At 40.9% G+C, this 16,408-nt stretch overlaps 1 protein-coding gene across 2 annotated transcripts in view; it reads left to right on the top strand.

Annotated features, from left to right (window-relative positions):
* Nucleotides 1–1,445: 1,445 nt before the first annotated feature.
* Nucleotides 1,446–16,408, top strand: part of LOC121184291 (GDNF family receptor alpha-2-like) — a 49,177-nt gene continuing 34,214 nt past the window's right edge. For both annotated transcript variants that reach the window (XR_005894285.1, XM_041041885.1), the window contains exons 1-3: nucleotides 1,446–2,099; nucleotides 3,492–3,848; nucleotides 13,898–13,984. Coding sequence is in view for 1 of the 2 variants with exons in the window: in XM_041041885.1 (XP_040897819.1) it covers nucleotides 2,048–2,099; nucleotides 3,492–3,848; nucleotides 13,898–13,984 (496 nt within the window). In the remaining variant the exon portion in view is untranslated. The remainder of the gene's footprint in view (nucleotides 2,100–3,491; nucleotides 3,849–13,897; nucleotides 13,985–16,408) is intronic.

Genomic DNA, 16,408 nt, shown 5'->3' with positions numbered 1-16,408 from the left:
AATGTTTCGCTCTTGATTTCATGCCTTTTGGTGTTAATACTAATTTCTTCCTCCTCCTGAGTCTACTGGTCAACCAACTGTATAAAGTTTATAAAGCTGCTTCAGTGAGAAATTACTTGAATAACTTAATGCCTTCTTTGTTATCTGCTAAAATAAAAGAAGAAAATTGCTCTAGTATTAAAAATATCGTCTCGAGAGGCAAAACGTTGCAGTTGAAATATGCTCTTCTGTTTGAAAATAACTGAGGACAAGGATGTATCAGTCACTGCCGCACTAATCCAGGACAGATACATTGATGGTGGTGGATGATGCTTTACAGTGTCCTAATAATGACAGAGACTTCAAACTCTGAGGGGAGACGAGAATAAGCCCTGGCCAATATAGGCAGAATGAGGCTGATTTTGCCATTATAACAGCGAGGTCTTTTCCCTCTTGGATGGAAGCCTGGGCTGACAGTCAAACATCATTATGAGCGAGTGGCCTTGCAGTTTGTCACTGTCAGAGCCTCTAAATAGAGACTTTGTTTTCAAGATTTGTAAAGATTTATGACATTCCCGGCACTATTTAAGTAATGATGCACAACAAAGTCATTTTGTTTAATGTGAAACCACTTTGAAAAATGTCAGAGTTTGTGGGTTGTTGGCTTGTTTCCTGTAAGCACAAATATAATGCTAGACATTGTGCTGCTTTTTTCTCTTTTTTTTTTATCTTTCTTTCAGTCAGAGGAAACAGATGTAACGTGTGGTGTTGGAATATTGTTGGAATGAATGATGACATTTTCATCATCACTGTTGAGTCCACCTTTGAACCTTTCCCTTAAAAATCATTTGCACATTTCAATGGGTTGTGGGAGAGAAGCCCCAATGTCAGCCAAAAATTAATTGGCCCAGTGGCCTTGCTAAATACTTGAAGAAAAGATTCACTATTTGCCGGCTGCCTGGATATTCTTGCTATGAGAGCACATAGCCAACACCCTTATTATTTCCCCTCTTGACGTGTTCCAGCTGTGGCATCCTCACGCCTACAGCTGCATTCAGAACAGAAGTGTAAAGACCTCCTCATGAAAGAGGTACTTATCATGTAGGAGGGATATTACACATGAATCTCAGAAATTGTTTCACAGAATGTATAGGCTTTCACAGAAAATCCTACAGCAATACTACAGGAGGCCAAAGAAATACCACACAGGCCAAGTGAGGTCACTATAATTTCACCCCTTATAGTATCTTTCACCCCCCCCCCCCCCCCGAGTTCCCAGCAGGAAAATTACAGGAACATCGTGGTGATTTTTCCAAAGAGTAACATTTATTACTGGGGCCTCGTTGTGACCGAATCCCACGTTTTCCAATGAGAGCGCTCGCCGGCAGCGCCCTCTGCTGGCTGACAGAAACTCCTCTTTATATAGTGCTGTGATGCTTCGACACGCATGCAGTCAGAGCAAAAGAAGCGTTCACTCCCCTCCAGAGGAGCGCACAGCTTTTTGAGAGAGCCAGTGGTGGGGGGAAGAAAAAAAAAAATCCAGTCAGCGTTTTGTGGCACTTTCCGATGAGTTCTGCTACCTCGTTAGAGATACTGGCATAGCTGACAAATCATTTTACGCCAGTTTAAGGAATGTTTTAGGGATAAATTGTCTCCAAAGGGCAATTGGAGCGGGCAGTCTGAGCCCTTATAATGCGGAAAGATCAAGTCTCAGTAGTTTGTCGTTATGAACGCAGCGCAGACGGACCCTGAGAAACTGCTTTCATGGATTGACTGACTGATTGATTGATTGAGTGGCACCTGATTTTTATTTTTAAATTTTTTTTCAATATCAGAGGATTTTTTTTATTGTGTCGTGGTTAGTCTATTATTCAAAGAAATTGTGGATTATTATTTCGAGGATTTTTTTCGGAGGTGCGTCTTTATTTTGAAGTTGAATGAGGATATTGACTTTTTACAGTTAGATTGCGCCTGGGTGAAGGATCCGAAGAGTGGAATTAACCTCTCACAAGGTGGAAGTATTAGTCTAATTGGACCCCAACTCATCTTTCTTGCCGCTTAGTCCAATATGAAGTCTGTCACTGTGTGGATGTGCGTTTACATCTTTCTTCTGCTCTTAGGTGAGAAGTGAAATGTGGAAATAACATGTACAAGTGTGTGTGTGTGTGTGTGTGTGTGTGTGTGTGCAAACTGTGAATTTTGTGGGTCGTAAAGATAAATTCTGACATCGGTAATTATTGTCAGGGAACAATTTCTGGTCTGTGTGTACACTTTTCTCAAGCCTGAGTTGTGAGAACACAAGGTTATTCCCCCTTTATTATTATTATTCTTATTATTATATGCGATAAAATGCCGATGGGCGTTCATGTTATAGCCGGGTGGTTTAATTAGATTATGTGTAATTGTCATCCATAGCTACACACCGAACTTGGTCTGTCTGGCTGAATCACTTATGCTGGGTCCAATGAACAGCCACGGCTTCCACAGCAGAAATACAGAGTTCATCACTATAACAGCACACGGCTTTTAGCTGGTAAAGGGGAAAAAATCTCTTTGGTCTTTTCACTTACACACTTGTGTTAGGTTGAATATGAGAAAAATCATCATCATCATCATCATCATCATCATCACCACCATTATCACCATTATCATCACCATTGACACGATTGTCATTATCGGTGTCGTCCACAAACACCTGTACTCCCGTTAAAATCATCTGACTGATAAAATAAATTAAATTAATAAATTTACAGTGAACTCCACGTTACTCTTCTCTCACCCGTTGCTGTCTGATGCTGATGCAGTGTCGCCTCTTTTGCTCCGAGCTCGATGCTCACGATCACCACAAGGGGTCTCTCTTGTCCTTTCACCAGAACTGCCTGTGCTTTTGGGGTGTATGTGTGCGTGAGAGAGGGCGCGTTTGAATCTTGACTCCTGTCAAACGGCAGCACCTGTGTCTCTGCTCTGTGGATCACTGTTTACGCAGCATTATAAGCTCATTTTCTGGTTACGTAGATGCGAATTAAGTGTAGTTCTTGATTAGGCGCTAGTCTGATATAAGGTAATTAGTTAATCTCCAACGACTGAGTCGTTCTTTTGATTAGATTTTAAAAAAGAATCTCAAAGGTCTAGTTTCTGTTGGAGGCTTTAGATGCACCAAAATGAGTTTAGTTAATCAAAGGTCAGCCACTGAATATTAAGTAAATGAGATATAACAGGACCCCACATAAAAATATATAAGACTGTAGAACACAAAGAATGTAACTGAACGTAAAAGGTGCTTTGGCATGCAGAGGCATGTCATAGACCATCAAATGTCTTTATAGGTCCCTTGTCCAACCTGTTTCATGAGCTAAACAGAAATGAAAGCAGGTTTATGATATATGTCGGCACTTGGTCACACACTCAAGCACACACACAGACAAACACAAAATCCCTCACATATCAATTTATAATTTCTGAGCCCTCCTTTCTCTTGTCACCCCCACCTCTGTCCCCTTGTCTCCAACTAGATGAGGCAGCAAGTTCCTGGGATGGCTCCTCACCTATGTCTGTGTCCTTGGCCACCAGCGCCCCAGGATCTCCAGGCACCGGTTCTGGGCCTGGAGCCCAGCCAGATTGGGTGGACTGCATCCAGGCGAGTGACATGTGCAACCAGAACCCTCACTGCAGCTCTCGGTACCGGGTGATGCGCCAGTGCCTTGTGGGCAAGGAGAAGGAAGCCATGCTGGACAACAACAGGGAGTGCCAGGCCGCCTTGGAAGTGCTGCTGGTTAGTCCTCTGTATGACTGTCGCTGCAAAAGGGGCATGAAGAAGGAGCTGCAGTGTCTGCAGAACTACTGGACCATCCACATGGGACTCACTGAAGGTAGGAGGCAGATGGCTTTACGATTCTCTGTCTCACAAATTTCATATCAAATCACGATTAACTGTGCAGCAATTTCAGAAACTGTAATATAATAACACCTATTTAAGTGATGCCGTTTCTTTGTAAAACTGCAAATGTATTCATGTGAAATTAGCACTTGCTTTTTCGAGTTTTTACAGTTTATTATGAATGATATGGGTCTTCAGTGTCACTTCTATCCTTGTGTATTCCCTTTGTGTGGATTCAGCTCACATCGTGTTCAACTGTGTTATAACTGAATATATGTATTGCAGGGCTCTACCAGAGCCTCATGCTCATGCACAACATGACTTGTGTAGAACAAGATGCATTTTCATTGCTGCAGTAAACATTCTGTGGTTGTAGAAGTGCAACACACTTCTGTTTATATTAATGGCTGTGACTAAGCACATTCTTCAGCATTAAAAAATCTATTTTAAATTAATGTTCCAATCTCAAGTACCTGTGTACTTTCCGAGCAAAAACAAGAAGGGTGTAGACAACACCCATTGTGGATGCCCTATTCCCTGATGCCCTCTTATAGTGATACCCAGAAGCCCCTGATGAAAAATATATGCTTTCCTACTTTCCTTGCCCACTTGAAGGAAATGGAGCTATAATGGGATTACATTAGGTGGACCTGTTATGGTAGACTTATTGGTTTTCGCCTAAAGTGTTCCATATTACCATGTAATTAGGTTATAATCGTATAGCTCAGCGCCCTTTATGTGTCCACTTACGCAGGACATAAAATAGCACTCTTGTTGTAACATCGAAACCTTCTGTTTTTTACACCGCGATACATTTAGAGGAGCATGAAGCAGCCTCCTGGACTGACATTACTCTTGGTTCATCCTTAAGGGTAAAAAGCTCACAGTGTTTCATGTTAAGACAAATCTGCCTGAATCAGAGATGCTGTGCCCTGGGGATCAGGCTAAAGGGGGGGACCTTAACCCAGGAATGACATTTCTCCATGCTGGCCAAAGTCTCTGTGACTTCAGTGTCATGCCATGTAAACATGGAGGACATAATGTACTCAGCTGTTTTGACACGTGGGGCAATGGTGGAAGCACTGCAAAGTCTCTGAGCTTTGAGTATTCTGGGCTTTTGTGTCGTGATCCGTGAAGTGATTCGCCAGGCTGACTGCTCATAGCACCAGCTACACTTCATCAGACTGATGGCAGCAGAGGGTCCCTGACATGAGTTCAAGGGAAATGTAATGACATGGATGATCCCCAGGCCTTGTGTCTCCCTTCCTGTCTTTCTCTCCTTCACTAACTCTTTCTCCTTTGTAATGATCTGTCTGTTTCTGTTGTCCCTCTGTGCCTCTTTCTCACTCTCCTTCTCCTCTCCCTAACAAATAGCTGCATCAGTCAAAGTCTTTGTGTTTGAATGCATCATTCAAATTGTCTGGCTATCAAGGACAGAGACCTCCTGTGCCTGCCTGTATGCCCTACACAGTGCTTGTGTTTCTTTGCGAAGAATGCTTCTCAGCAGTGTCCCGTTTTGGCCCTGTCGCCCTCGGAGATAAAACCCGCTTTAACACAAACGAAAAGCTCTTACAGTGCAGCTTTAATCTAATCACGATCCATTGTGCAGTCAAGCAGGCTTTTGTTAACTGGAAACAATCTATGTACAACATCCACCTCTGGAAACAAACACGAAGGGCTGAACCCCAGCAGTCCCTCCTGAAATGGTGCTAAACCACTTAAAAAATTGTTTGTTGACAAAACAGGAAGGGGCCCATGTAGTTGTTGGGTTAGATAACGTGTAATGTAGCTTTGAAAATTTTATTTTACTTTTTTTTCTCCTTTTTTTTTTAATGAGGATCGCTGAAGAGCACAAGAGTGTGAGGGAGAAATAAAAGAAAAGACAGGAACTCAGGTGGAAGGACATGGATGATGAGGGGACAGACATAGGAGGGTAGATATTGTTAAAGTACTATGGAATTTTTACTGATGCAAAAAGATCTGTATGAAGAGCACTGTCCGCCTGATGGCTGGAGGACAAACATATTTAGTCAATTTGCTCGTTTGACCACTTTTTCTGCGGCTTAAAGCCAAGATAAAGTGTAGGAAACCATATAGAAATCTCACCCTAGCTAGAACTTGGTGTGGTTCTTGTGACCCATGTTGACCAGGAGCAGGGAGTTGGCCTGAAAGCTTGAGGGCTAAACCATTGTACCCGTGAAGAGAAAGCTGATGTCGATTAGAGATGGACTGGGATTGAAACAATGCCCTTCTCCCAGGTCAGCCCTACACAAACGGCACTGTGATTCTCCTCTGCCTCGGGCAAGGTTATCATAATACTTTAGTTAGTGTGTATGTTAATATTCTTGATTTCAAATACGAAACCAAGTGATTGTTGCAAAAAGTCAGAAGTATAAAAGGCTTAATGTTTCTTTTTTGTCAGGGCAAATCAATGTAAGATTTAACTGTTGTGTGAAATGTAAAAACATACGGCTGAGCTTTTGTTAAGGCCACATCCACAATTAGGCTTCATATTAAAGACCAGTTTTTCCTGAATACTGATGATTTTGTAGTTTCATTCTCGAGTGAAAACGACACATCAAAGCATCAAAGAGCTGCGCCATCATTCCTTCATAATTTGCTTTCCAAAATGTGAACAATAGAGAAATAGGAAATTAAATACAAGGCAAATACGCATAAGCAATATTTGTGCACGCTCATGGTTAGTTGGTTGGAATTGAGACATTAAAATAATCAGACCACGCATTTTTCACGTGTGAGTGAAGGAAGGATCACTTCCAGAACATCACGCAAAGTATAAGCCTTAGACGTTGACTCACTTGAATCAGAAATGACTGTAGTTTTAATTGTGCCCATTATTGCATGTTTAATCTTGAAGGTCTTTATTTTCTACATCAGAAGGACTTTGTCAACTCAAAAGACCATAAGACACAAGTATTCACCTTGTGAATCAGTCTAGGGGCTGTATAGTGATATGAAGAAATTCAAACATTCAGACTGACCTTTGAAAAGTCTGTCTTCAAATTCAATACTTTGCTGCTTCTTCATTATTACTGTAAGCTCAGGCAACACTAAGAATTCTGTAGTAAAAAAAAATTCATTCAGTTACTTGCATTTTTGTTTTTGTGATTTGAAATAGTGGTTTCAGGTTTGAAGTGGATAGTAATAATGTACTATAATAATAATCCATATACACCTAGACGAGAGGCTCAAGACAGAGTGCTGAAATGTAGAGAAAAAGAGTTTTTACAGATACTGAGAGAAGCAGAAATTGCATCCTGCAGTTTGGATACACTTATGATCAAAGGTAGGGTTAGTGTGTGTTTGGTTATCAACTGTAACAATAATAAAAAATAATTTTATAACATTTGCTCTTCACTAACTGAGACATATAGGCCGAAATGAATGATTATTAAGTTAATTTTGCATTTCAGTATAGGAAATAGATAATCAGCAAATAGTGCTACATTTTTAAATGCAATTTGAAAAATTGCTTTTTTTTGTACTGAAAAATGATGAAGGATTAAAGGGAATATGTGATTCAGCCTTGGACGTCAGATGTATGTATCAGTGCTGAAATGGAAAACCAATAGCCAAGTATCATCGCTTGTTCTCAGGACAGTTCACAGTCAGGTGGTGTGATTTCTGTGGGTGTAATGGCTGGTTTCTGTAGCCATTTTACAGGGCTGTGAATTTCATTTTGGACTCTAAACCTCTGTTACTGTTCAACACACACGTCTCTTACTTTTCTTTCTCTTTGAAATTCTGAAGTCCTTCAGACTGATAACTGAAAATGTCATTCTAATTTGAAGGCAAACTGAAGAGTCTACCTTGAGACTAAAAAGTTAATCATTCAGTCTTTAACATAGTCAGACCAGACTCAACATAAAATGCCCTGGTGGCAAGGCCCTCGAGCTGCAGTGTGTCCTGTGTCCGTGAGCCGCAACTATAGAGTACATTGGTAATGGCAAACAAGGTCCAGACACTTAGGAGCAGGATGTGTGTCTCCGGTTACGTAAGCTGCAGCGAGGGGCCTGAATCTTTGAGAGGTGTTTCAAAGTTGACAATTTCTGTGATGAAACAGCGTATTGCTGCTGGGAAAACTCTTGATACAGTACAGAGTGAATCAGTGTGACAACAGCGTGATTCAATACAGTCATCAAGTGTTGCTCGATGTGTCTTGTTGAAATACCAGCAGAAGGCATTTTCACACATTTCAGCAGGTGGTGGCAGATACGTCTCTGCAGCATTTTAAATTTCAAAACGCATTCTTTACCAGCGTGAATCTGTTCAAATAACAAGGCCCTGCAGGTGTGTTGTGGGGTCAGATTTCCTTCTTGATCGTTATACTGTTGTTGCATGCCTTTAGGCCACAGTACTGCCCTGCTTAGCTTAGAAACCGCGGTTAAAGAGTGTTATAATGCCAGTCTTTGCGCCATCAGTAATGTTGCTAATGGTGACCTGTTAATTGTGTTTTCTAACAGAAAATGGCAGCTGAATTCAATGCATCAATGCAGCCGTTCTCGATGGATAATGGGTAGTTTCTGCTCTGAATGGGCCTGTGTCACTGTGAGGCAAAAAGGTCTAGCGGTTTGAATCTATAAAAGAAGTAATTACTAAGAAAGAAACATTGGCTGCTACACACAGGGATATTGTATAGGCGGCTGCAGTTCTTTTTCACTTGTGCCCTGGGCCTCATGTGGATATAGCCTCGCAGGTTTGCAGCAGAATTGGTAATTTAAACGATAAGTTCCACACCTCCAACATACATTATTTCATAGCCTCAGCTTTGAAACCACAGCCTGGGCCTCAAAGTAGGGATCGAAGATCTTTTGTGAGGGCCTTTCAGAGCAGTTTAATTAGCCGAGCCAACTTTCAGTGCAAAGAGAGAGAGAAAGGAGAGCTCCACCAGTGGACCACACGAGTCTGTTCCAGCTCATTGTGAGAGGAGACTGTATCTTTACATGAAATGACGAAGGATACCAAACAATTTTGCGGAATGATTTATTTTCTCCATTTTCATGAATGTCAGCATTGTAAAGGTCATCCTCTCAGTGTGTCACTACATCATGCTAATACCACAAGTTGGCCGTTAATGCGGTGGGAAGTTACATGAGACACACAGTGTAAGAATGCCGTGCACGTCACGATAGACTTAGGCAGGGAAGAGGAGAAATGGAGAGAGATGGGAGGTGAGGACAGGAGGAGAGGACAGGAAGGTAGATAAATGATGTGGGGGGAAGAAAATTTAAGAGAGAGACAAAGAAAAGCAAAGATTGAAAGAGCGAGAGGAAGAAAGAGAGTCATGAGGGAAAACTACAGAGGAGGGGGGGGTTACAAAGGTACACAGTATTCCTGGGTGAAACCATCATTACTATGAGCAATGGTAGCAGTCACCGGCCATTACCTTAGCCATCCACTGTCATAAGCAGAACATTTTTCCAGCCTGCCCTGCATGTCAGGGGACAGGAGAAGCAGGCTCCTGCATGCTGAATATGTCCTCACTGTTTTCTCCCTCCCTGCGCTGGAGACCCAGCCAGCACTCACTATGTGGCTACTTCATCATCACAGGACGGGACCTGTCAATAGCTTGTGGCCGTGATCAATAAGGTCTTTCAGAGCTTTCCGCTCACCGTCCTTTTCATCCTTCCTTCTCCCCTTTCATCTTTCATCCCAAAATGTGAAGAGGATCAGTGAAATATGATGACAAAACAGGAGCTGTTTGTCCTCGTAAATCTGTCTAATGATTTTCTATACTGTAAGGTGAACTGCCTGAGATGACTCCCATTCACCAGTGTGACGGTGCAGCTGAAATGGGGGCCAGGTAACGGGGTTTAGATTAGCCTTTTATAGTGGAGTGAGTTCTCAGGCTCTCTATCAGAGGGGAGAGTGAGTGACGGGCCATTCTGCTCACTGAATACTGTCATGATGTGGGCATTAAGACTCACTCCTGGCAGAAAGGTTCGCGGCGATGCTGAATGAATGTGCATAGCAGAAGTCAACCACCAGGCCCGGCGGCTGTCATCACAGCACGGCTACCTCTCCATTTTCTCTCTCTCTGTCATTCACTCGCTTTCACTCTCGGCATCATTTATTGAAATATCTGCTTGTTCAAATAAGATAGACAAGTTTTCTTTCTTCCACATGGAGGAATTCAAAGCACAATTTGGAGTCCAACACATTTTATACAGTTAGATTAATTATGTGGGTTGTCATCTCTCAGTTACCAAATTATTTACAAAGCAGCACTAATCATGTTTACGGAAGATACTCAAGTTGTTTAATACTGGCTATTTAAGCTGTCATAAACTTGTAACATCCAAATTTATGATGTTATTAATTCATTCATACTAATCTAAAAAGAAAATGATGAGCAGAGGCTGATACGTTGGTCTGCACCACTGTTGCCTGTTTTTAATGTTCTCCGCAATATGCTGCTACGCCATAAAGATGATAGCAGTTTCTACTGAAAGTTTTTCAGGATTTACACCATATTCAACATGTAGTACCTGACACCAGGTATTAAATAGCTGATTTAGGGAAGCGAGCGTGTAACTATTCATATTAACATTACATTCACATAGCCAAGGGGAAGGCTGAAAATTTCAGCACTCATTTTCTCAGCTGTGTTTGCCCACCACGCCGCACTGGATTGGAATTGTGACTTGAAATATTATTCTGAGCTAATCCAATATTCTATTTGTATGGTTTGAAATTGAGTTTAAAATGTCAATATCACTTCAAAAGCTGAGCTGTTAACTGAATTTATGGTTCAACTTGTGTTCAGTTAAGCACAATTCGAAGAAAGATGCATTTGTGGTATCACTTTACTTTATCTTTGTTGAAATGAGCACATTATGGGAGGACGTTGAGAGGAAAGATTGATGCATTTTATCCTAATGTAATAAAAATGTGAATTCTCACGTGGCACAGTTTCCTTTGATACAGGTCTATAGAATACGTGTGCTCTGAGAGGTGATTTAAAAAGGAGACTGGTCTGGCTGACCTGAACTCCACTGACAGCTCATTTGCAAACTTTGGGTGCTCTGACAGCAAAGGCTCGGTCACCTTTTGTTACCAGCCGAGTTTGTGCGACAACCAGCAGGACTCTGCAGAGGACCTCCGGCTGTGCTCCAGGCTGCTCAGGCTGTGCTAAGCTTCCTTTGTATATAATTAACAGAAGTAGTGTTGTAATAAATTGCTATTATTTGAATGAGAAGTAATATGTAACGTATTTGTATTTGATCTTTGATGAGTATTTGATCTTTTTCTTAGCACTGCCTGTGGCAAAAATAGGGAACAATACAAAATCAATATTAAACAGAAACACATTCTGTATAGGGCACCTTTAAAAACACAACAAGGTGAATGACAGTTATTAAAATTGACTTTGCTTCCAGCCATAAATGGTTTGCCAAGAATGTCACTAAAAAAAATCTATAGGACAGCTTCCATCACCTCAGGAGTTTAGCTCATTGATAATGCACATGAAAAGGATGAGTGATGCTGCCTAACGACTTCATAAAACCCCTTACGGCAAAAGGAGAGGGCTGTGAATCCACTTAAGAGCAGTATTCACTTAAACTACGGAAAGGCCTGATTGTCTGTCTGAGCCTTACCGGTCATGCTCCATACTGTCAGTGCAAATGAAGTCAAACGGAGGCTTAATTACAGCGATAAGTTGTTGCCCTGCGGCTAAAAACATCTTATCACTAAACAGCTGGGAAGAATTTTCTATTACTTGATGGATGCATAATTGGGTCCAGGGTGACTGTCAATGAGCAGTTTTTTAAAAAGTACAACAAGGGCTCCTGCTGTGGGTTTGTTTTTTTTTTTACATCCTGGGGGTGGCTGTGATCATAGTGTGTTTTGCAATTTTATGATTCAGCACGGCTTGTAACATCCATGTAAGTAAGCTTTTAAAATTCATTAACTACGGCTACTGTTGGGGTTTGACATTATTGTTTTATAGGGTCACCACAGGACACGCTGTACAGTTGGACTTATGAAATTTAATGTTCCTCAGTGCCGTTTGATTCCCGGCTGATTGTGCAGTGAAGCTTCCCTCTGCTGTAAGAAGCTTCTTGAACATGATAGTAAGCAAATTCATAACAAGATGGTTTGCCTTTGGCTAAAGATAGGGCACCCTTTATTCCATGTTGCTCTGGACTGTACAAAGTCTTCTTACAGTTTTTCTGTGGAACATTTGCCTCGTATTTGAAGTACACAATTGTGGTGGTTACTGCTGAAAAAAAAAAAACAGACATGGAAGGAGGGTTAAGGTGATTGTTTGCTGAGTAAGTGGTAGTCTTGAACTCTTGAAAGGCTTCTAAAGCCTTTAGAAGGTAATTGTTGTAATTAGACACACAGAGATTTTGAGTCCGGCAGCCTCTCAAGTCCCGTTCTCTTGACAGAAATGTAAAGACTGGAAACAGGCAGACATGTGGGAAATGCAAAGGAGATTGGAAAAATACAGAAATACACTTTCAGAGAAAATCATGTGCATGCATGTCTTTCAGCAAACAAACAAAATTGACAAGAAAGGCACATACGCTCAAAACCTAGAGGATTTAGGTAATTTTCTCAGCCACCTTCTGTATGTTTCTCCTCTCTTCTTCTCTGGTTTTCTCTGTCTTTGTCTGTCTTTTCTTTTCTCTCCTTTGTGTCTCTGAACTGTCTCTCCTCTGCTCATTTTCTCTCCTCTGAAACACATACAATTCTCAGCTATGCCAGATGTCAATAGCTATATGTGCCCAGAGAATGGCCAGCTGAGCTGCTCCATCTTGTTATGATTGTCAATATTGATGGAGAGGGGAGATGTAGAACTACACATAAAGGAAAGACTCTGCAGAAGTACACAAGTCTGAGGTTGATTTTTCTTTACTCTGTGGGCAAATTATGATCGAAAATTCCCTTTAGTAATTCCCTTTTCTCTTAATTCTCTAATTTAGTTATTCCTTTTCACTGTGTGCCAGTGTACATGCCTTCCCTTGCTTTTGATTAATTTTAATGGATAAATCCAACATGTATAACTTGCATTCCACTTCTACTGAAGTATCATCACATGGCTGATGTTATCATGCCTTTAATTTCTGATATCTGACTCTTATGTGATGAGAGAATATGTTCACAGGAGACGTGAATAACACTGTACTGTATGTACCAGTAAGCAAAGCCGTTCACACACACACACACACACACACACAGCTTCCACACTAGCCTTACCTATTATCACAGCAGTGAGAAGACAGCATTTTATCAGCTTGCATCATCTTTTCAAAAGCATCGGAGGAGCATGTTGATAAACAAAATGTACTGTATCTGTTGATTGGATCTACTGATTGGCTGTCCAGGCATTGCAGTCTTGTACCAACAGGTTTCAGATTTTGTCATTTGTAGCAGCGGGCCTCCAAGCCTTCCTCACAACACCCTCACTGTGTTTCTGTTGGGATCAGAATGCAAAGCTATTACACACTGGAGGGTTTGTCCCAATCACACCGAATGGCTATGAATTTTAAATGCAGGATTAGGGCCTACAGAGAAGCAGGCACATGGGAGGGACTCAGTCAGTTGAGTGCTAATTTGATTTTTAAAATTTTTTTTTTCTTCTTTCTTCCGAACAGCTCTGGCAACACATTGTTAGCGGGGAAGATGCATTGCTCATGCCTTAGTCCTTCAACTGCTCCCTCAATTCAAACCACAGCAGGAACAAATGCGCTCTCCAAAAGGAAATGATTTGCCATCCTGTTTTCCATATGAAAAAAATAACTAACCGCTCATAGTGGGAGGCCAACTGCCTCTGTCTGTTGGTCAGCCAGTCCAATACTGCAAAATGATTTCAACACATCATAATGTTACATTTAAATCCAATACATGCATTCATTCATATCACATGAAAGATAAAAAAAGGTTGCTTTCTGTAGTGTTTACTTTAGATGTGTATTTTGAAAATTCAAGGCCAAAAAAGGAATCGTGAACTGAATTGCCTTTCTGTTTTTGTTGAGCGATAATGACCCTTTGTCATTCTTTCTATTGTTTCAGATGGAGACATGGATGACTCATCTCCCTATGAACCTGTGGCACCAAACCGACACCCTGACGCGTTCCGCTTGGCCTCCATTTCATCAGGTATCACAGGTTTGATCTTAACTGTAGACCTTGTGGTTTATCACGAGTGGAAATACGATATAAATATTCGTCTTAGATAAAGTGACATGGAGGTTCTTCTGGGATAAAAAGCAATGCAGTGATCTAAAGAGCCTGATATTTCCTCAAAGGCATTCCACCAGTCAGCTGTCCTTGGCCTTTGAGTAAATTGTGTGCTTATTGTTTAATCTGTATTGCAACATAAAACGGCTGGTGTGGGCTTGTGAGGTAAACCGTATAGTCTCAGCGTACTACCCCACTTTTTTTTCCCAGCTATTGATTTTGCTTTCAGTTTGATTTCTGCTTTGGTGTACTAATTAAACAGCCTAGGACTCAGCAGGGGAGCAATGTCTACCATTTCATTTACTGGTTATTACCATCATTGTATCACTAATCAATGTAGACACAGCTACAGTGGTTAATGTAGTGCAGAGAGGAGAGTTGTACAATAGGTGTGATTGGACACAGGGACGACGCCTGTCCAGTGCCAGAGCTACAGGCTACAGTCACTTGAAAATTCAATCGTTTTCTTTCATCCAGTTCTGACAGAAATTTCCAGAGGATGTTCTCTTCTATATATTTTTTTTTCTTTTCAGCCAAAAGCAATCCACAAACATTGAAGACAGCACATTTTCCTTTTCACTTGGCTGATGTATCTTGCTTTGTTTTATAACTGGGAGGTTCAAGAAAGACACGCTTTTTGCATAATCCCCTTAGCTTAAAATCAGCCTTGTATCACTTGTTTTTGAAAATGCGCTTGTTTTATATATTGAAAGAAGGAGAGAGTACCAGAATAAATATGAAAGAGGGCAGGCTTTGATTACTTTGGGGTTTTGAGCAATGAGGACAAACTGCCTTCTCTGATTTAAGTGCATGTTCATCTAGAAAGCTTTCAGAAAGTGCACACTTCCGCCGAGGCTGCACAATCCTCAACATTTGCTGTTTTAATGATTGAAATTGTTGAGAAGTTGCATCTGGATTTGCAATCTGCTCCAAAATATTTATACTCAACCATCATGTTGATTTATGATTAGTTTTTATTAGGGTTTTGTGCAAGGATAAACTTTCAAGTGGGTAAGACTCATGATCTCTGAGTTATGGTCATTTCAATTTATCATGTTGCTGTACCGCATTAGGCAAAATGCCATCAAGTATTACAAAATCACTCAGCTCAGCCCTTCAAGAATTAGGAAATTAGTCACAAGACAAAAGTATAACATGTCAAAAAAGAGAAGACCTATTTTCATCCTACAATGTTTTGTGCACAAGTTGGCAAAGGCTGGATGACACATCCAGGGGGAGTAATTAATTTTAAAATGTTGTAAAATCTGTGAAGGTAAAAATGTGTGTGCTGCTCTACCTGAAAAGTTATGAGCAAAAATGTAAAATGTTTTGTAAATGGGGCACATGTTGGCACTAGCTGCACTAAAAAAAACTCTTTCTTGGCACATGGCCTGACTTTTTAAATATTTATTGATGTCCATTTAGTGGTTTTGAGATTTAATGGTAACTAACGATCAAACAAGATAATCAAAAAGTACAGCTGTTCATGTTTGGCCTACCAGTGTACAAGTGTCCTGGTAAAACAGTGCAGTACAGTGTACCTAGACATATTAGGATACAACAGGGGACTCATTACTGTATCAATTTTGCTTCAGCTGTTTCCCCCATTCTCTCCGAGGTGAAATATTGGATTTGCTCTCTGAAATCTGTTTAGCCTCAAGCTTTCCTCATTATTTATCATTTCTGAGGACAGAGTAATTGATTGTGGTGCTGAGAGGAAACCACAGGCAAACAGATAAGTAATTACGCACTTGTTTTATGGAAATACTTCTCACTTCAATTATGAAACCGCACAAAAGTATTCATAATCACATCTATAAACGTTAAACTGTATGGAGACCCAGGGAATTTATGATATCTGGTTGGCTGATGAGGACAGGGGAATGTATAATCTCCAAGTGGAAAGGTAGGAAATTGAAAAATAATCTCTGCTATTTTAAAAGTTTTTGTCTGGGAGGAAGATAAGGGGACAGAAGTTCTGACAGAAATGAAAAAGAATTCAATACTACAATATGCACTCACACTCTGAAGTTAAAATGAGACAGAACATACGGAGACTCTGTTTCTGCATTGCCTCAAGTGATACCTGCAAGACTATTTCACACAGGATTCTCCTTCTAATGGCTACTGTGTAGTCTCAGCTGCTCGTTGTTGCATATCTTCAAACTGAAAATTTGCATGTATTGCACACACACAGACAAAAAAAGACAATGAGCAGAGTTAAACCCCTGGGATCTGTCCCCTTAAATATGGACAATGGCTGTCCTTCGCCTCATCTGCTTTTCTTCAGCAACACTGGTGACAACATAGCCAAGGGCGGCTTCGTCAGAAACATTGGGATGA

The sequence above is a fragment of the Toxotes jaculatrix genome, chromosome 7 (assembly GCF_017976425.1).
Source record: "Toxotes jaculatrix isolate fToxJac2 chromosome 7, fToxJac2.pri, whole genome shotgun sequence".
NCBI classification, from domain to species: Eukaryota; Metazoa; Chordata; class Actinopteri; family Toxotidae; genus Toxotes; species Toxotes jaculatrix.
The sequence above is the reverse complement of the archived record's forward strand: the minus strand, read 5'-3'. Positions and strand labels throughout refer to the sequence as shown.